Source organism: Gopherus evgoodei, chromosome 17 (assembly GCF_007399415.2).
Source record: "Gopherus evgoodei ecotype Sinaloan lineage chromosome 17, rGopEvg1_v1.p, whole genome shotgun sequence".
In the NCBI taxonomy this organism is placed as follows: Eukaryota; Metazoa; Chordata; order Testudines; family Testudinidae; genus Gopherus; species Gopherus evgoodei.
The window spans coordinates 4,937,508-4,958,407 of NC_044338.1; the positions used below are offsets into that span (position 1 = coordinate 4,937,508).

Here is a 20,900-nt window from a genome sequence, read left to right on the forward strand (position 1 = left end):
TGAAAGAAACCAAGCAGACTAATGATTTACTCAAAACCAACCCCAGCAAAAAGGAAACCAAACTATCTGCACCTAAGCATTATACAAGTTTCTAAATAAAACTATTATATCTAATCTTCCCCATAACTAGATTTCTGGTACACTAAAAAAACTCCTTCTTTTATTCAGTATACAAAGCCTAAACACTCAGTCTGCGCTCTGCCCTCTTGCTTTTCCAACTAGCAGTCTATACAGTAACTCCTCACTTAATGTTGTAGTTATGTTCCTGAAAAATGCGACTTTAAGCAAAATGAAGTTAAGCGAATCCAATTTCCCCATAAGAATTAATGTAAATGAGGGGGTTAGGTTCCAGGGAAATTTTTTTCACCAGACAAAAGATTATATTATATATATATACACATAGACACACACACACACAGTATAAGTTTTAAACAAACAATTTAATACTGATACACAGTGATGATGATTGTGAAGCTTGGTTGAGGCACAGGAGTCAGAGGGTGGGATATTTCCCTTACTGCTAAATGATGAACCAGCAATTGGTTGAGCCCTCAAGGGTTAACTCAATCACTCTGCAAGGCAGCAGGAATGGAGGGAGATATACACATTTCCCTTACCTTGTTAATTAGATCAGCTTGTTGAGACCCTAGCTGCTGCAAGCTCCCTCCATCCTGAGCCCTGCTCTATGGAAGATGGGGTAAGCGGGGTGCAGGAGCAGGGGGTAGGGGGACACCCTGACATTAGCCCCCCTCTTCCTTCCCTCCCCCCGGCACAGCAAGCAGGAGTCTCGGGGAGCAGCTCCAAGGCAGAGGGCAGGAGCAGCACATGGCAATGGGGGGAGAGGGACACAGCTGAACTGCAGACAGCTGCTGCACAAGGAACTTAGGGGAATGGGGAGCTGATAGGGGGCTGCCAGTCCACCCTGATTCCAAGCCCACACCAGCTAGCTGCAACTGGGCTGCTCTTCCTGCAAGCAGTAGACACAGCAGGTGGTTGCCAAACAAGGTTAGGAGGGAGCATTACACAGCTTTAAATAAGCATGTTCCCTAATTGATCAGCAACATAACAACGAAACATTAACCAGGACGACTTTAAGTGAGGAGTTACTGTACAAGGGTTTAGGTCAGCTCAGCTATGTCTCTCAGGGCTGTGAATTTTTCATTTACCTCAGACAGAAAAAAAGAGAGTAACAGAAAAGAGAAGAAATAAGATGGGAAGGAAAACACCCAGTGGGGCATAGGAGATGTTGACATATGCAAATCCCTCATGTAAAACCTCTTCCCCCCTAGGCCCTTCATTGTCTCCTCCACCCATTCCAGGGTTTGCCAGTCTTTCTCCATGGCAGGGGTTCTGTGTGTTTGATTCCACCCATAGCAAGGTCCTCCATTCTCCCCAATGGCAGGGGCTCTCTATGAACTGCTTTTCTTCCCATTCCATCCTCTGCCTACACGGACAAGAGACAGCAACTGTCATATCCTGTGTGAATTGTCTGATGTGCTTGGGGCCAAAAGCAAACTGCATACCCTCTGCCAGAACAGTAGAAGTAAAAATAGGGGCTTCCAGAAAAACAGGAAAGGAAGAAGAAAGTAGTAGAAAAGGAACAGAACACGCAGACACAGAACCCTACCTAAAATCTGAAATAGATTACAAAAATATATACATATATATAGCAGCATAGAGGAATTTTAAAATTTATTTCAGCAACTACTGAATAAGAAACCTTTAACACACCAATTTCACACTACCTTTACTTTTCTTTCAAATCTTACCAAAACTAAGATTTGCCATTAAACATACTACCAGTAGAAACGATAAACAAGTTGATATAACAGGAAAAAAACCTAAAAATCTATTTTTGAACTTGTTTTATAAGGACTAACCACTCAGTCTGTGTTCTCTCCCTCCCAGCTTCCCCAAAGGAAAGAGGGAACGGTCATCAATAGTAGACAGCAGCTGCATTAAAGCAACACTGTCTACTCGCTTCGCGCTCAGAAGAGAACACTTTAACTCCTCCTCGTGGTTAGTGAGGCGAGACACTTTCAACCACACTTCTCTAGTTACAAACTATAGAAATGATCCCTGAAAGTATAGTCTTAACAACACCCTGCTCGGCTGCACACCCAGGCTAACGTGCACAAGCTTTCTTCCCACGGTGAATGTATTCATACAATGAGTTTCACCCCCAGCGAACTAAAGGACACAAATCTAAAACCAGGTCCCCATTTCATTAAAGCACAATTGAGACAGCTTTAGCACACTGTCCATTAGAAGATGTTTATGTCGCTATTTACAGACACACACCTCCTGATTAGCATGCGGAGCTCCTTCCAACCAATCAAACCCTCTTGCTTTTACTTCCTGAACCTGCGACACCTCTCACAGGCTCCTCTGTACCACATGACAGCTTGTCAGCACAGACAATGCTGACAGGTCAGCCCTTTCTAGCATGCTCCGCAGCTGTTTCTCTGGCTTGCTCTCAGATTCATCGGCACTAAAAGCTTTTGCAGGGTTCCATGTTACCAGTGGGTTTACCATGGCCAGCCCGATCCCCCAGCCGGCTGAGCTGGCAAGGAAAGCTGCCCCCGCCCATTTCATTAAAGCACAATTGAGACAGCTTTAGCACACAGTCCATTAGAAGATGTTTATGTCGCTATTTACAGAAACACACCTCCTGATTAGCATGTGGAGCTCCTTCCAACCAATCAAACCCTCCTGCTGTTACTTCCTGAACCTGCGACACCTCTCACAGGCTCTTCTCTACCACGTGACGGTACAGCGACTATTTGTCTGCCAGGCAGAGCCCGACGCTGAGTTCTATCTACCATGGTCAGCAGCTGTTTCTCTCGAGTTCGTCTGCCCTAAAGACTTCACATTACCGGTGGCAGGCATCCACTCTGGCTGCTCCGAGACTGGAGCATCCACGGAAAAAAACAAAAAAGATGGGTAATTAGTACCCACCAGCAGCCCCGTCCCCTTCAACTCCTCTCCCTCCCCCAACGCCTCCTGCCCGCAGACAGGGAGGGAGAGGAGTTGAATGCGGGAGTGGGGTATTGGGGAAAGGGAAGGGGTGGGGGCGGGGCCTGGGAGGAGCCAGGGGGAGCAGCCCCCCAGCATATTAGAAACTCGGCGCCGCTACATCGTACTAGTGCAATCTGAACCATTTAAATGTTGCAAAGCGGAGGCAGAGCAGCGGGATTTGGTTGAATTGCTCCTCTCAGTACAATTCCTCAACGTCGTGCACGATGTATCCAGAAGACAGCAAGTCTCTAGTTTTGCAAGTCTATCGCCACAATTTTTCCTCTTGAAATAGCAGCACACATAATTCATAGCAATTTAAATATCAATAACTGTTATTAAGCCTATCCAAAAATTCTTAAATCAAATCTAGAGAGAGCTGATATCAGAGTCAAGTACTGTATAAGTTTGCCTCCCTGGAGAGTATTATGTAATAATCTGTAGAGGTATAACAGGTATTTAACTACAGTCTCTTTCTCCTGAAAAGTGGAAAAATGCAAAGGTTTAAAGCTGCCTTTAGGAGAATTTTCAAAGCCATACAAGTGATCTGGACACTCAATTCCCACTAATTTCTAAACTGGTTTCCAAAATCCCACACCACAAAAAAAAGAGGATGGGTGAACAAAACCCTCACAACAATGCATAGAAAAACTAAGTAGTATATAGATTTAGAAACAAAACCAGCTATTATAAACTTCCCAAAGCATAATTTAAAAAGTAATATTTTAAAGCTTTTACATTCAATACAAACCCCACAGTCTATGCTGTCTTCCTCCCGCTTCTCCAGCGGGAAGAAGCAACGGGCATCAGCGACAGACAGCAGCTGTATTAAAGCAATCCCGCCTATTCACTTCCTGATTGGAAGAAAACATTGTAAAAATCGTCCTCCTAGCAATCCCTTTGGAAAGCACTTCTCTAGCTAAGAGCCAGCCATTTCTCCTGCAAAGACATCCTCCCTACTTGCCAATCCCCGTCTACTCTGATTAATGTTGTAATTACTCGTTTTTTAAAACAAGTGGTCATGAAAGAAAATTGATAGTACCTTTTGCAAACAGCCTTTTTATCAACAGATGGCCACATTCTTCACAGAAGTGGGGGGAGAACACTTTGTACAGGTCGAGTTTATTGCCCACCCCAGAGGCTCCTAGCATCCCTCAATTCCCTCCCACAAGCTCCCTATGTGCCCTCTCCCACCCCACTCTTTATAGGGACTCCCTGAAATTCCCCCAATCTCATACCTTACCAGCAGAGTATCTCTGTACCCTTATTCTCCCCATACCCAGTTCCCCACACTCTTCCCACACCAAAGGCTCTGTTCACACCCCCATTCCCACTTCCCCATGGCACGGACTCTGTGTTCCCTCTGTTCCCCCATGCCAGGTGTCTTTGTGTACCCTCCATTCCCCCCATGCAGGTTCTTCCAATCTCCATAGGACTAGGGATTCTGTGTACCTCCACTTATCCCCTTGCTTCATTTCAGGGCCCCCGTTCTCTCCACCACTGTAGAGACTGTGTGCACCCCATTTGCCTCTTCTCCTCCATTCCTCCCTCCTTCCCAAGTCAAGCTCTCACAATCCCCTTACCTGCCAGGGGTTCTGTGGGTCCCATTTTTCTCCTCCCTCACTTCCACCTTAGGGCCTGTACTAAGGGCTCAGAGAGGCTCCGAGAAAGTTGCATACCAATGAACTGGCAGAGCATTAGGGGTAGAAATAGGGGCTACTCGAAACGGGGGAGAGGGTGGAGAAAAGAAGAAAAAGTGGAAAGTAGAGAGAACTTGCAGAATTAATATCCATGAGCCTATAACTTTAACATAGAATGAGGGAGGACAAAAGAGAGGGACACTGCATAAAAAGGTGGATGTAGAGGTTCAAGCAATTAGAGGTTCAATTAAGCAACTGTTTAAATAAAAACTGTTGTATTTTTACACTGCATTTTCTTCTCTCATGCTATTAGAAAACTCACTGAAAAACACCCACATCCTCCCACAATACAGAAGTAATACTATTAGTTACAATCACTACATCCCTTCTCTAAATATACACATCAGAAACCAAAGTTAAACACCAACTTCAAAAAAAAGTTTTGTTAATTTAGTTTATACCGACTACTAACTACTCAGTCTGTGTTCTTTCCCTTCTACTTCCCCGCAGGGAAGAAAGAAAAATCATCAACAACAGACAACAGCTGCATCAATACTGCTTACTCGCTTTACACTTAAAGAGCACTGTAACTCATCCTCGTAGTTAGCGAGACCAATCACTTTGTGTTAAAACAACCTCCCACGGCTATAGTCTAACGTCTAAAGCGCCTATATTTAGTGGTTACAGTATGTAATTTAATACATCAAATCTCACTATGATCACAGAGACAGTGAGCCCGACAAACAATACACTGTATGCATGTCTCACTGTCGCACTTAACATATGAAGCTTTTTAAAATGCGCTCTTTAGCTTCTGTTACAAATAAAAGTCTTCCCGAATTTCACCAATCACTTCTCCTAATTAAGAGAGGAACACCCCTTCAGCCAATCAGATATTTCTTCCATAGCTCGTACTCATAGAGGCGGGACTAACAAACTGGAACTGGCTACGTGGGAATGACGCATCGGACCAGTTACGCACAAGAAGCACGCATTGCAAGAGCTGATGGTGCTGAAGTGCCTCAGAAGAGATGTACACAGTAAGCAATCCGCTCTTAAAGCAATGACGTCTGTTCCCCAGAGATCCCTGTTAGTCTCTCCTCCCACTAGGTACTGTTTTCTTAACACTGGCCCATCTGCTTATCACCCCGTACTCCAAATTCACTGGCAATAATGGACCAAATATTATCAACTTGGTTGTTTGCTTTTCGAGCCTCTCTAGCTTTGCCGTTAAGGCGGCTCTACACGTGTCACTCCCATTGGTATTAATACAGTTATGTTTCTCAAGTTCACTGAAGCCACTAAAACTGGTAGTGGGGTGAATAAACTCCCTGTTTTCCCCCTGTGCAACTCTCTTCCTATTTCAATAGCTGTACACTCTTTGGATACGGTACGACTGTAAACATCCAGGATTAGGAATGTCAGATTTTGGATAGAAAAATACAGCAGCAATGGGGTTTTTTATACTTGCAAAACAAAGAGATGTCAAGTATTAGAACATCTGCAAAATATCTGCATTCGCATATAGGATATAACCAGGCTGCCGAAAATTATGGAGAAATAAACTGGACATTAAATGCTTTTCAGTTTGAACCAATATGGAGTTTGAACCAATTGACAGAAGTAGACACTTCCTCCCAAAAGGGAACTTCCACAATTCTTCAAAATTATAGCCGCAGCATTTTAATTATTTACTGGTTCTATATTCAACTACATAACTTTCTATTCCACTTACCACTTTTCAGTTCATATCTGTTTTGTGGCTGCAATAAATAACTAATGACATTTCCTATACAGTCAAATCTATACATCAATCACAAAAAGGGAGTAAATTTTTCATATTGCATCCTAATTTCCTAACACAAAGAAAGCATCATCCATTGTCAAAAATACAAGAGAGCATGATATTTGCAAACATTTGTCCAAATTCAACTCTTACCTTTTTTCAGGATTTTTTTCACTTTAACATAGTTTCCTTGTTTAACATATTCGTGCAGTTGAGCTTCCAATGAATCATTTTTGATAGTACCAAGCTGGACTGGACAAGGTATGGGGAGAGGGACAGCATGAGCCATCCTGTTTCAAAGAAACAGACTAATAAATCATACTGAATCCAGGTCACAGCTAGAAAATGCATCGGTACAATCCACTTATTTTAGATTAAAATAGCTTAATAGGTATAATAATCACTACTGAACGACTGCTTCTTCATCGCGAAATAGAGAAAGAAAGGGGGGAAGGATAGAGCCCCTAATGGGCCCATCTGCAGTTCACCTGATAATAACAAAACCACATGGGCACATGGTCTACACAGAAGGTTGGAATGTACTCATTAGAGACTTTGCTTATTGGACCCCATAGACTCAGCTGTGTGCGGGGGTAAACAATGCAAGTGAGACAGGATTTAAGAGAACCCCGCTGAAGCAATGCTGAGAGTCCATCTAAGGGAATGAGCCTAAAGCACTGAGAGGTGCACAGACCTACTGTATCGCAGAGCTCTGGATAAGGACAGTACAGAGCGAGTAAAACAGACTCCAGTTACTGGTGCCATCTGCTCACGGCCAGAGCCCCCAAACCCTTCTAATCACAGGGCACTCAGTACCTTCCCTGCACCCGGCGCATCAAAACTGCACCGTATTCAGCAATTCCTCCCCCCGTTATCTCCTACTCATGGCGGCCGCACGCAACAGCCCCCCCTTATTCCCACTTACCCCGCGCGCCCCGCACTCAGCACCCCCGCCCTACACCGCCGACCCCGCGCGCCCCGCACTCAGCACCCCCGCCCCACCCCCCGACCCCGCGCGCCCCGCACTCAGCACCCCCCGCCTTACACCCCGACCCCGCGCGCCCCGCACTCAGCACCCCCGCCCTACACCCCGACCCCGCGCGCCCCGCACTCAGCACCCCCGCCTTACACCCCCGACCCCGCGCGCCCCGCACTCAGCACCCCCGCCCCACACCCACGACCCCGCGCGCCCCGCACTCAGCACCCCCGCCTTACACCCCCGGCCCCGCACTCAGCACCCCCGCCCTACACCCCCGCCCCCGCGCGCCCCGCACTCAGCACCCCCGCCTTACACCCCCGGCCCCGCACTCAGCACCCCCGCCCTATACCCCCGACCCCGCGCGCCCCGCACTCAGCACCCCCGCCCTACACCGCCGACCCCGCGCGCCCCGCACTCAGCACCCCCGCCCTAAACCCCCGACCCCGCGCGCCCCGCACTCAGCACCCCCGCCCTACACCCCACCACCACGTGGGCCCGCACTCAGCACCCCCCGCCCCACACCCCGACCCCGCGCGCCCCGCACTCAGCACCCCCGCCCCACACCCCGACCCCGCGCGCCCCGCACTCAGCACCCCCGCCCCACACCCCGACCCCGCGCGCCCCGCACTCAGCGCCCCCGCCTTACACCCCGACCCCGCGCGCCCCGCACTCAGCACCCCCGCCCTACACCGCCGACCCCGCGCGCCCCGCACTCAGCACCCCCGCCCCACACCCAGACCCCGCGCGCCCCGCACTCAGCACCCCCGCCCGACACCCCACCACCACGTGGGCCCGCACTCAGCACCCTCTCCCACAGTCCTAATACACGGTTTCAGGTCCACCAACACCCGCCACGCCCTCCGCCCCTTACCCCGCACAACCGTTGACCGCTACAGGCCCCTCTTCGCCTCGCTCCTCCATCCCAACCCCCTCTCAATACGCCCCCCCATACCTCAGTCCCCACCTGGCAGCTCCTGACCGCGGAGCCCTGGCCAACCGTCGAGGGAGGCGACCGTTACTGGCGAGGGACGGGGGCCCCCACAGGACACAGTTCTTGAGGGGTGGCAGCTCCTCGGGTCCAAGGAGCTGCCCGAGGGCGGGGTGTTGGGGGGAGGTACGGCGGCTCCCCTGGGCCACAACTCCCTGGCCCGAAGTGCGAAGTGGGTCAGCACGAGCTTTCATCTGAGGTTTGTCCAGCCCATTCTTCTGCGGAGATTAACCTGCCCCAAGATGGGCAGGGGAGCAGCCGGAGCCTCCCTACAGGCTACGCCATCTACACAAACTTCTGCCACGTGCACATCATGCCTACAACACGCTGCCACATGCACCGACTACATACAGCGAGCCGCCTGTCTGGCAACAAGACGCCACCTGCCAGCGGTGGCTGTATTATCCCGGTCGGTGCACACCAGGCATTGAACGCCTTGCCAAGTGCCCTTCGTGCTTTCAAGTGCCGGGTGTACAGTAAACGTACAACATACACTGTTCTGTGCACAGAACGGGAGGCCAAGTGAGGTGGGGCGCAGCAGTACATTTTAGCCACATTTCTCTGGCAGCGTCATAATTTTTCAAACTGGATCTTTAATTTTTTAAATATAGTATTAAGCGGAGCCTCGCGAATCAGCTTGCGGAACCACAGCCTAAGTTCCCGGTCTTCCAGTTTGCAAATATAACTATATAAATATACTCCCCACCATGCAGCACTGCCTGCATCAGAATGCAGAGACACAAAAACAACGAAGAAATTTGAGCTGCTCTCATTAATCTCAGTGGGGCTGTTAACTTTGAAGCCTATGGTAATTTACACGTCTACATTGTTGAGATTTCAGCACAATTAGCTCTATTAGGGCTCTGGGTCCAGACTGGGATATTATTCTGAGGAGAGGTTTCTCATACCACTACTTTTATTTTCCATTGTGACTCCTGATCCCTGGAGATATGTCACCTCAAGTCCCCACTGTGTAATTGGCTGTTCACAATAGTCATGGCGCGGTTAAATTAACATTTCTGCCTTCAAAATGGACTTCCCAGCCTGTGAGGGCAACTGTAACATTATACTCAATTAAACACAACCAAATTAAAGTAGCTGCTGGTCTGTAGTCTCATGCCTCTGACAAATCCTGCAATTCCTGAGCTGTCCTTATCTCTCTTGGAAGATGAAGGACTAAATGGAGAAATAATTCACCTGTAAAATCTTGTATTCTGGTCATACTTCCTTGCCCTATGGGCACAGAGATTATAAAGCAAGCTCTAAAAGTCTGCTATACCAGGAAAGATTTGTCTCTCTTTCAGCTATATGTGCCCTGACTCACAACAGAGTTTGGACTAATATTACAAATGCCAGTCTCTCACTCATAGCAATTTTGTTGCTGATTGAAACGCACATCTGAGGTAGATAAGAGTGCTGTGCCAGGGCCCAACATGTAGGTTCAAGTAGGGTAGGTGACGATAGCAATACTTCCAACCCCAAGCACTGTGGTATCATGAGTCCACCCATTCGAAGAATGGCTTAAAAATCATGCTTTAAAAAAAGAACACATTTAGGGTTATTTTTGTTGATCGTTGCTTATACCAGAGCTGTGGAACTTTCAAATGTAGCTTTTCACCTCACCTCTTTTCTTCACTGCTGTACATCTAGCTACTATTGCATTACAATGGTGCCCATGATTTGCTAGGCGCTGCAAAGACAGCCTTTGCCCCTAGAGATTATGCTCTAAAAAGGTCAGAGCACAAACACAGGTTGGGTGAAAGGGATATGTCTCAAAATCTGGGGGCGGGGCGGGTACAGGGCTGGGGGCAAGCAGCACCTAAGGCCGCCCCTCTTTCAGGGGTGCCCAGCCTGACCTTGGCACCTGACCTGGGCCCCGCTATATACACCCAGGCTGGGGCTGGGGCGGGGGCGCCAGGATGAGCCAGCAGTCTGAGCGCCTCATGGCTCGCACCGCGCGCCCTTCCCCGGCAGCACAGGCTGCCTGCTGCCCGGCCGGGGTCGCTAGCCGGGGGCCGAGCAGGGGGAAAGGATTGAGGGCTGCAGCTAAAACTAGACAGGGCAGCGCTGGCGGGCTCCCGGGTCGGTGGGAGGGGACTGGCCGGGGCGGGGGCGGGGGCGGGGGCGGGCCGGGGCGGAGCCCAGGCCTAAAGCTGTGGAGGCTTTGGGCCTAGCCTAGGGACCATGCAGCGGGATGTGGGCAGCTTTCCTCTAGCTCCTGGCCTCAGGGCTAAGCTCATCGGAGCCGGGTTCCAGACGGCCCAGGAGCTGCTGGAGATCGGGCCCTGCGAGCTCAGCAAAGGTACCGGACTGGGACTTATCGGGGGAGGGGTCTGGTTTATCCCCCGCTAAGGCCCCGACCCCACGTCTCAATTTCTAGGCTCTAGCCCAGCGGCGGCGTTTTCCCACTGCGCCTCCTCTTTCCCAGCCGAGGCCTGTACACGCACCTACTGCCCCTTGCCAGCAGACCCGGACCGTCTACCACTGTATAGCTTCTTTTGAATCCCCATCTACGCCCCTACCGAAACTCACCCCCTGGCCGTCGTTCTCTCCGCAAGCCACCTTCCTTACTGGGGTGCTGGAACAGTTCTTATAGTGGGGGTACTGAGTATCAGAGGGTAGCCGTGTTAGTCTGGATCTGTAAAAGCAGCAAAGAATCCTGTGGCACCTTATAGACTAACAGACGTTTTGGAGCATGAGCTTTCGTGGGTGAATACCCACTTCCTCAGATGCATGTGAGGGGGTACTGAGAGCCAAATGTAAACCCTGTATAGAATGGAAAGCACTTCAGTCCAGGGGTACAGCAGCACCCATGCTCCTTACCCTCTACCTGGGCACATTTTCATCCTCCCCAAGACCCTTCTCTACAGGCCAGGTGCCACCCTGACAGCCCCACCCCCCAAGCTCCCCTCTAGCCAGGGGTCTCGCTGCTTCTCTAGTCTTGGGAGCTTTCTCTCTTAGGTACCATAGGCTGGGATTCCCCTCATTGTTCCATCCCCACACACCACAGCCCAGGTTTCATCTTCAGTCACCCTGCTCCCTATCTTAGGGCTTTTCTTGGGTCTCCTTTCAATGTCCTCTCCCAATTCCCCCAGTCTGTACTGTGATTTTGAGTACTGATTATTAACAGAGCTTCTCTGCCTACTTGGGGAAACCAGTCTAGCACCTTGCTGGTAAGAATGGGGTTTTAACAACTGGCTAGTTTAATTAATTAGTTCATGTGTATAAAGCACTTAATTTCAGCAGTGCTCAAGTACTGTGGTTGGACTCCCTGAGATGAGGGTCTTATCTCATCCAGGCTTCATGCAAGTCTGAAGAAGTGAAAGGAAAACATTTTCCCATGTTTAATTATTTTGACCTATACTGTATCTCAGTAAAAAGGAACTGACTCTTTGACCGAGGATCCTGCTTTTGCTGAGAACTAAATGGAAATGAGACACTGAGAAAGGAGAGCTGTAACAGGTTCCCCCCACACATACACATCTCAGGTTCTAAACCAAGTTAAGGGGTGTGAAATTGGTTACAAAGGTAAGGATCACAAGAAACTAGAATAGATCTTCCAATCCACTAAGATAAATGTATGAAATATGTTATCTCAGCTTTTATCTTTTCTAATTTCTCAGATCAAAGTGAAATAAATATATCTTTTCGTTGGTGGGCAGTTTCTATATCTATCTATCTATATATAAAGAATCAGAAATATTAATGTATTGTTTCATTACTGTGTTTAACTTCCCTTGGATTTTAAATAGGTCTTAGGCCCTGGAATATGCTTCTGTGTTGTTTGCTGCTTATGACCACTAGGTGTTACTGTAATTTAGTTAAAACTACTTAATTACCAGTGATTCTGAAGCCATTAACCAGAAGATGTGTTTTTCAAGTGATGAGTATAGTCCCTGATGATATGACAACAGGGAGTCTGTCTTCCCAGGTCCCATCCAAATCTATGACATATGTCACTTCTGGTCTCTCACTGGAGGTCCCTTCTTTGTCATGCACACTCCCACCTGAACTTGAACAAACCACATTAATTGCTGTTCGAGTCACTTCCTTTGTGTTTGGTTCAGCTCCTACAGATCTTATTAGTGGTGTCATGTTGGTATGATGAGCTTCTAGTGGGATAGAAACCAGTGGTCAGTCGCTTTTCTGGCCGTGATGTGAACCTTTATCTTCTGAAAGAAAAAAAAAATCCTGTCATCACCAAAAGAGAATGAATATTAAAGAAAGTTGGTGTTAAGTGATTGGAAGAAGAAATTTATAATCTGATTTTTTCCAGAGTGCCTGCAGCTTCCATTGACTTCAGTGGGATTTGTGAGTTCTTGGTACTTCTAAAAATCAGGCCACTAGTTTTTATTCCAAAGCTGGAGACAAATAGGTCAGAATGGGTAGTCTGTTTCCATCATTACTCCAAAAATATTAATACTTTTTGGCAAGTCTTTTTAACTGGTCTAATTGCAGACCCTACAAATCCATCAGAAACGGTCTTCTCTATTTATACTGCGATCTATTGTTTGTAAAAACAAATTGTCCCATTTTTTTTTTCTTCTTTTTTTTTTTTCCCTCAAGAAATTGGAATCTCTAAAGAGGAGGCACTAGAAACATTGCAAATTGTAAGAAGAGAATGTAACAGTAATGCAACAAAGACTGCTGGTGATCCAGAAGCTGTTGGGAAGTGCACAGCATTAGAACTCTTGGCACAAGAACAGGCACAAGGCTTCATCATCACCTTCTGTTCAGCTCTAGATGATATTCTGGGAGGCGGTGTGCAACTGACAAAAATCACAGAGATTTGTGGAGCACCAGGTGTTGGGAAAACCCAGTTATGGTATTTTATTTGTATATTTCCTCTGTGCAACTAGGGATTTAATAATACTGAATGTAACTAGGACCAAAGTCCTTTATTCTTGTTGTTATGGCGGCAACCCCAGATTCCATGGTGTATTACAGAAATATCTTGGTGCTGGTAATATCTCCTGCTCAGTTTACCCCTCACCAGAACTAATAGTCACTTTAGAGATAAATCGGGAGTGGGGGGTTGTAGATAAAATATATATTTTAATTATTGTTCTGTCTTTAACTCTTTTTGTTTCTTCTGACAGTATGCAGCTGGCAGTAGATGTGCAGATTCCAGAATGTTTTGGGGGCCTTGCTGGAGAAGCAGTTTTCATTGATACAGAGGGAAGCTTTATGGTAGACAGAGTGGTAGACATTGCAACTGCCTGTGTTCAGCACTGCCAGCTTATTGCTGAAACACATCAGGAAGAAGGTATATTATACTAAGACATGTTCCTTTCAGCATGGTATGCTAACATTCTTATACTGGTGTATGTGCAAAACTAATTAAATGTAGGCAAGTTGTATTACGTTTAAAAGGTTTATTTTACATATAGATAGCTAGGAAGACAAGTTGTCAAGGTGTCAGGTCCAGCAGCCTTGGCATATGAATATTAGGACCACGTTGAGCAAATAACTTGTTGATGTTTAACAGATTTGTGTGGACACCTATATCACATGAGTTAGTATCCACGCATTAAATATTGTCTGGTTAATTTTGACTAGTGTCATTTTGGTCAGCTGGCTTAACAGTTATATTACTGAACAATTTTTTTTTTAACTTAGTTTTCATTTTTGCATCAGTCTTCTCTGCAGGTTTCAGTGAGTGTGTGTGCATATCCTGAGACAGCTTCTGATACAATTTCTAGAAGATGATTATGCTGCCCACTTTCAAGCCAGATGGAAAAGAAATTTTCCTTCCACTCTTAATTGTTGACCGATAACTTCCTTTTCCTTTTTTACAAATTTTCAAATGTTCTTTTTGTTGTTAGGAGTTGGAGGAATGATGAGAGTAATAATGTGTTGATCATAGATTTTTTTTTTTTCTCCCCCTCCAGACTTTCAAAAATCCCTGGAGACTTTCTCCTTTGAAAGTATTCTTTCTCATATCTATTACTTCCGTTGTCATGACTACACAGAGCTGCTAGCACAGATCTACCTCCTCCCAGACTTCCTTTCAGAGCATTCAAAGGTAAGGGTTAATGCAGACTTAGATGAAAGATACCTTATGTATTTGGAGATGTATTGAAGACACTGAGGTTTTGTTCATTGGTGTGAGAAAAGGTTGATAAATCTGAGTTTCCAAGCAGACCATGAGCTGGGAACTGAGATTTGGCTGCTGCCTAACCTCAGATGTAAAAATCTGTGCTGCTTCTTTCTCTCTCAACTCTTGCTATCAATTTCCTCTTCCTAATAATTTCCTTCCTTTTAACCTGCTTAATCTGCATCCTAGTGCTATGACTCCTGAGGCACCACACCACAAACACTACATTTGCTTAGTGAAACAGGTGCACTTGGAAAATGTATCTCTCGGTCATGTTTGCATTTCATCAACATGACGCAAGGATGACACAGTGCCAGTTTTCTCCCCCAGGGACAGCATCCATCACCAAAAGAACCTATCAGCGTCATGGCAGCCAGAGGCTGACTCTTTTTTCTCTCTCTCTCAATAAGTTTTCTGTTGCTATGAGCAACTTGAACCTGCAGTTTAATTGTATAGTGGACAACTGTTGAAAAGTTGCCTAGGTTCTGAGTGTAACAATATTGTAATGCAGATTTCCTCCACCTCCTTTCAAGATGTTTAGATTCTTCAGGGCAAAGCTGCTCTGTGACTCCGTGTAACAGAGTACAAATGACTATTGCTTAGGAATGTTATCCAGGATACACGTTGTATCTAATACTTCATTTTCCATTTTTGGATGATCTTTTTAGTTTTAGTTGTACTTGCCTCTGGTATTACCCTCTCTTTGCCAGATACTAAAGGTTCTTTGTTGTGTTGGCCACCCAGGAGAGCACACAGCCTCATTAGCACAGTGGCAAAGGGCTGCTATTCTGTTGTGCCATCTGTGCAGATTATTGATTCTTGGCTTTGAATCTGATATTCTGATGGTTGGGAACTACAAGATCCCCTGGTAATTTCTTCTGCAGCCTAATATGTGACCTAACAGACAGTTGCAGTGCCATTTTATGTTAAAACTGGCCCAATCCCTCCAAGCAGCCTCAGAGCTAAGAGACAGCCTGGGAACTCCAGAACAGCTCCTAACTTTATTTTGTATTATGAATGACATGGATCCTTTTTTCAGATAGCCTTGGTGGGCAGCAGTGTAAGTTACCTCCATAGGTGCTGTCTACACTACAGAGAAGACTATGATTTATAGTAATAAAAACAACTTCAGCTTGAATGGGTTAGCCGTAGTGTGGACAGGGCAACTGTTATCAAGATTAGGTTATTCTGTACTTTGAGTGCCTTAAACCCACAATTCTGCTAATTTTGTAACCAATGCAATAGAAAGAAATCTGGTAAGTTACCATCATACCCCAGTATCTATTAATCTGACAGGCATGTATATGGGGTAATACTACAATGGGGTAGTATACTGAATTATTGTACCGTTAAACTGATTTGCTCATTCCTGTAAGGGCAGGAGTGAATTTTATCGCCAAATATGAGGCACCAGACAGACACCTAGAATCTTGTGAAAGAGAATCCCTGGGGGAAAATGAGAGAAAGCAAGGGGGTCTTGTTTTAATTCTGATGTTTTCAGCTCCACCTCCCATTTTAAATTCTTCTTTCCTGTCAGATTCCCAGTGCCATTTCCCAGAATGACATTTGCTGTAGGCTTGTATGTTCCAGCTCTAAAGCTATTTTCCAGTGATGTGTTAAATCAATAGTACAACAACATGGTTTTCCCATTGTCATTTTCAAGCTGTTGCCTTGCCCAGTAATGCAAGAACTTGCAGAATCCCATGATTCTGCCATTTTAGCAACCAGGCACTAGAACAATACAAGACTACCAGGTCTCCCTGCTATACTTGAAGCAATTTTGGCCATTGTAACAGCTATTGCAAATGAAGCTGGAATAAATCAAAATCCTCATCTGCTATGGATGGTGGTGAGCCTGTAGCAGTGTTTGTATTCTGGTTTTAGCTAACGAAAGCTCCAAAAGAAACTGTTCAGCAAAGCAAACATCTACAGGGATACTGAACTCCATAGCGGAGTGCTTGGTATATCTGTAAATTTCTGTTAAAATCCATGTTTCCAAGCTTGATCCCTGCTTACAGCCTCAGTACCTTGATGAGTTACCTTAACAGTGAATTTCATCCTGTTCTTTTGTGAGGGTGAAATTAAAATAATAGGAATTCAAGTTGAGGCTGAAAAATAATAACTGATGCTTAACTTTCTCTTCTCCTGTTTCTATTCTCAACCACGAATGTTGTCCAGCTTTTTATCTTAGTGTATTATTGGTTATTAGGCACATATAGATAGCAAATAGAAGATTTTATCTATTTTATATGAAATAGATTCTGATACACTTGAAATATTCTGTTGGATGTCATCACTACTTTATAGGATACAAGCTTAACACCATATTTTTTGCTTTCTGTGTTTAGGTCCGATTGGTTATTGTGGATGGAATTGCCTTTCCTTTTCGCCATGACTTTGAGGACCTCTCACTGCGAACGCGGCTTCTGAATGGCTTAGCACAACAGTTGATCAGCATAGCAAATGCTCATAAATTAGCTGTGAGTTTGGGTGTGAGGTTGAGTCAAAGGAGATGCAGTTTTACAATATGCAAAGTACACAACAGGACTCTACTAATGCGGCTATCTGCTGTCTGAAAACAGCAAAATAAAACTGTAGGCATGCAACTGAAACTTGTGTTTGCCTGTAAGCAGATACAGTAGCTGGATATTAACAACCACCTGTTAATAGCAACATTTTGCTGGAAACCAATCCTGTAGCATTGACTTTAATGTTAATGGAATTAGATATTAGCAATGGTGTACCGCTTATTCATCATGGTCTTTTTGGAAGAAAGCCCCCAGCTGCAGGCAAGTTTGTTAGGCTGCAGCCAAGGAAGGAAGTGCTGGTTTGTGCTTTCCCTGGCTGCAGCCCTGCAAGTCTGCCTGCGGCCAGTGCTCAGCATGTCCTAGAGCTTCCTTGTGGGGCTGCAGCTCTGCTAACCTATCCTGTGCAAAGGACCTGCACAGGAGCTCTGGGCTGGGAGGGGAGGCTGTGGGCAGAGCAGTAACAGGGTGGGGAGGGCTGCAGCCCAGATGGCATAGCTGCACAGTACCTCTCCCTGAGCTGTATCCTGCTGGGGGGCTGCTCCCAGTGAAGGAACTGCTGGGACATGCTGAGCCCCAAGCATCAGAGAGCGCAGAAAGAGCACCCTGCTCCTTGAGCCCCTGGCATCCCCACTTATCATAGAAAGCCCCAGTATCTGAGCTGCAGCTCCCCTCCCCACTGCTGCTCTGCTCGCAGGCGTGTTTGTGGGGCTGCAGCCAGGGAAGACACATCCCAGTGGTGCCTTCCCTGACTACAGCCCTGCAAAGCTGCCTTCTGCTAATTAGCAACAAAAGGATAATGGCAACTTTTTGCTGGCATCTGAGAGGTTGCCAATAAGCAGAATCTGCTGTAGAAAGGACACGAACCAAGGGCTGGACAGTTAGATAGTCTTTCTCTTGGACTTGGCTACACAAGTAAAATTGACCTGAGAAGTATCTTATGAATCTACTTAGTTAAGTGATCAAATACCAATTTGTAGAAGCCTATATTATTTTATACTTTATTTCTTCATGCCTCTTGGTTCGGGTAGGAATTTTAAGTATGATAGCAGATCTAATAACCCTTGCTGGTAGTGGAGTGGAAGTTCCAGGGTGTTTCAGTGGACTTTCCTTTCTATGCTCTCTGCTTACAGTGAAGTTTCACTCTGCTACAACTGGTTTTCACTATGCTTGGTAGTGAGAGGACTATTACTGTCTTTCCACATGGATTATCATCTCTCCTCTGCTCTGGCTGAACAGTAGAAGATAAATTGCTACTAACCTGTAGAAGGAAGGGGCAAAGACACACAAAGCTGACCACGCCCTCCCCATTTGAGGGGACCGAAGTGGTGCATATGTGTTGTAGAGATGGAGGGGGTGCAGAAGAGAATCTACCACCACCATCTGTAAGGTCAAGAGGGAATGTTTTCCCATAGTATCTGTTTTCTGTTACAGTGAAACACCACTTAAAGTGAAGTTTAATTCTGCCAAGTTAAACTTGCCTTTTGTCACTGGTAGCTTCTCTTATTAAAAACATCTAGAAGAAGGAGAGCTAGAGTTTGTGCCTTCAGCTTCTTCTCCCCACGTGTGCACATTTAAATAAATTAGGAATCCTTAAATTGTCTTAGATTGGGCCTGCTGGTTTAGAAATAACTACTGTTTTCATGAAAGGACCACATTGAGGGAGGAAAACCACTTTCTTTGCTGTGGTTTGGCTCATCGCTCTGGCATCCATGGAAACCCATAGTTTCCTGCCTGTACATTGTTTCTGCATCATTTACCTTAGTATGCAAGTCTGCAAATGTGCAGCCATCTAACCAGCAGATGGCACTCAGGAGCTACAGCTAAATATAGGGGTGTTTTTTGAGACCTTGCAACACAGAGAAGCATTGTTCAGGAATTAAAGCTTCCACAGTCTCAAAATGGTGCTTGTTCACACAATTGCCAGGTGACTTGATTCCCTGTCATCCAGACTGCTGTCATGCAATTGTCTTTTGTATGTATTGCTAAAAATAAATCTTTCCCCGTGTTTCCTTAGATGACTACAGGAAGGAAAAGCACATAACTGCATTCTGCCAGTGTAACACACGTGTGCCTGCTGGTAACAGTAAGGCACACACATGAATTATGAAGGGCTTTCCTTCATGTGTAGGTACCCAGGGGATATATGTATTCTGTAACTGTATTTTGTACACCTTTCTCTTTATTCCCATCCCGCCCATACATTAGTTGTCTTGCGAACTTGAAAGAGAATAGCTTTCATCATATAGGTCTCTTTCCTTCACCCAAATAATACATATATATTTTGTTTTATTGAACAGGGAAGCAGAACTGCACAAACATCCCTTCCTAAAGAAATGATAAATCACAATATATAGGAAATTGTCTAATGAATTAACTGGTCAGGCAAAAATTGCACAGCAGTAATAAAACCAAACACTGAAAGACCTTGGGTTTGGGATAGGTGCTGTTTTTTTCAGTAAACTGAAATGAATATTACAATGAAGAAAATCTGCAAAATTACGAAATCTAGTGTATCAAGTCAGCTGTTACCTCCCTTGCTCCTTTTTTATCTCTTTCCCACCACTACCTCCATTCTATCAGGAATCTAATCTAGACTGTCTGTGAGCCGCCTACAAAGATGCATGCTGTAAAAACACTCCCCCACTCTGTCTGTTCTCTTGCGTATTGCTTTGTATTGTACCTACTTGCGCATTTTTAGACTAGAAGCTGCGGGGATTCTGCTAATTGCTGAGCACATGCACACTTTGTACATCACTGTGTACATTTTTGGCACACTGGGTGATGTCTACTCCTTTGCCAGAGGGCTATGTATGTGAATAATGTGTGTTAACTACTGTTTAGATGTCTGTGTAAAATACCAGCTTGTATGGTGTTTGGGCATCTAGGATGAGGAGAAGGTTTAGCTTTAGCGTTACAGTCCTGAATGAGAGCAATCCCCCCTCTCCATAGCAGACTAAAAATATTTTTGCAGAGTTCTACTAATCTGCTCTGGATAGTGATACCGTAAATGTTCCCAATCTCTCTTTACTTGTGCAAAAGTCCCATTGCAGTCAGTGGGAGTCTTGCTTGAATAATAATAGCAGCATTAGATTATTAATATAGCTTTTCTTGATGCAGACTTGGAAAATCAGTTTTTTCTTTTCTTACATGACAGTTTCCCTGTATTTATTTTTTCCTTCTCTTTCCCCCTCCCCCCACTCCCTTTTAGGTAGTTTTGACAAATCAAATGACAACAAGGATTGGACAAAGTCAGTCCATGTTGGTACCTGCTTTAGGTAGGTGTCTTAGCCAGCAAGTTGAAATACACATTATCCTTTGAATGTTTGTTTTTTGTAAACGAAAACCTGAAAATGGTGGCTGTAATTTCTGTGGCTGCAGGAAAATGCTGAGAATTGGCAGTAAAATTACCTGAACCTATGATGACTTAGTGCTGCTGGTGGAGAGACCTGAAATACAACAAGCTATATTGTTTTCACTACAGGCTTCAGTTGCTGCTATTAAAACTAATACTACGATCAAATATGGCATCTGAGAGCCCAGCCTAAAAATGATTTAATTTTTAATTTTTTTACAATTTTTGTTTTGAAAGCGATGTTTTGTAACCTTTAAGTGGCCGACTGGGAATGGTACTAGTTTGAGCCTTTGTTAGGACTCCTAAATTTGACTGAATTGCTTCTTGAGGGAAAATAGTATAGATTTGTTGCTTTATTAAATAGGTACAGTAGCTAGTTTCCAGAATCTGAAGCTAATGTCTTGCAGTTGTCCCACAAAGACATAAGAGGTAATGGCCCCACCATGCTTTCATTTTCTTCCTCTACAGTTGCCTGAGAACTTCCCATCCACACCCCTAAATATATTCAGACATAG

At 45.4% G+C, this 20,900-nt stretch overlaps 2 protein-coding genes, 1 non-coding gene and 2 pseudogenes across 9 annotated transcripts in view; 1 reads left to right on the forward strand and 4 right to left on the reverse strand.

Annotated features, from left to right (window-relative positions):
* The window catches only part of TEX14 (testis expressed 14, intercellular bridge forming factor), a 99,028-nt gene extending 90,516 nt beyond the window's left edge, over positions 1 to 8,512 (reverse strand). The window contains exons 1-2 of the mRNA XM_030536655.1: positions 8,373 to 8,512; positions 6,595 to 6,731 (exon numbers count right to left, since the gene is read on the reverse strand). Coding sequence (XP_030392515.1) covers positions 6,595 to 6,730 — 136 coding nt within the window. The 5' untranslated portion in view covers position 6,731; positions 8,373 to 8,512. The remainder of the gene's footprint in view (positions 1 to 6,594; positions 6,732 to 8,372) is intronic.
* LOC115636726 lies at positions 1,879 to 2,095 on the reverse strand. The gene has a single exon (XR_003997024.1). It is a non-coding gene; the product is annotated as a small nucleolar RNA U3 (small nucleolar RNA).
* On the reverse strand, positions 3,765 to 3,948 carry LOC115636740 (annotated as a pseudogene).
* LOC115636739 lies at positions 5,126 to 5,300 on the reverse strand (annotated as a pseudogene).
* Positions 8,513 to 10,539: 2,027 nt separating the features above from the next.
* RAD51C (RAD51 paralog C) overlaps positions 10,540 to 20,900 on the forward strand; it is a 29,356-nt gene continuing 18,995 nt past the window's right edge. For 6 of the 7 annotated variants that reach the window (XR_003996968.1, XR_003996969.1, XM_030536661.1 and 3 more), the window contains exons 1-6: positions 10,540 to 10,710; positions 12,975 to 13,233; positions 13,508 to 13,674; positions 14,300 to 14,433; positions 16,854 to 16,985; positions 20,242 to 20,308. Coding sequence is in view for 5 of the 7 variants with exons in the window: in XM_030536661.1 (XP_030392521.1) it covers positions 10,593 to 10,710; positions 12,975 to 13,233; positions 13,508 to 13,674; positions 14,300 to 14,433; positions 16,854 to 16,985; positions 20,242 to 20,308 (877 nt within the window). In the remaining 2 variants the exon portion in view is untranslated. The remainder of the gene's footprint in view (positions 10,711 to 12,974; positions 13,234 to 13,507; positions 13,675 to 14,299; positions 14,434 to 16,853; positions 16,986 to 20,241; positions 20,309 to 20,900) is intronic. The other variant, XM_030536662.1, reaches the window with a different exon arrangement.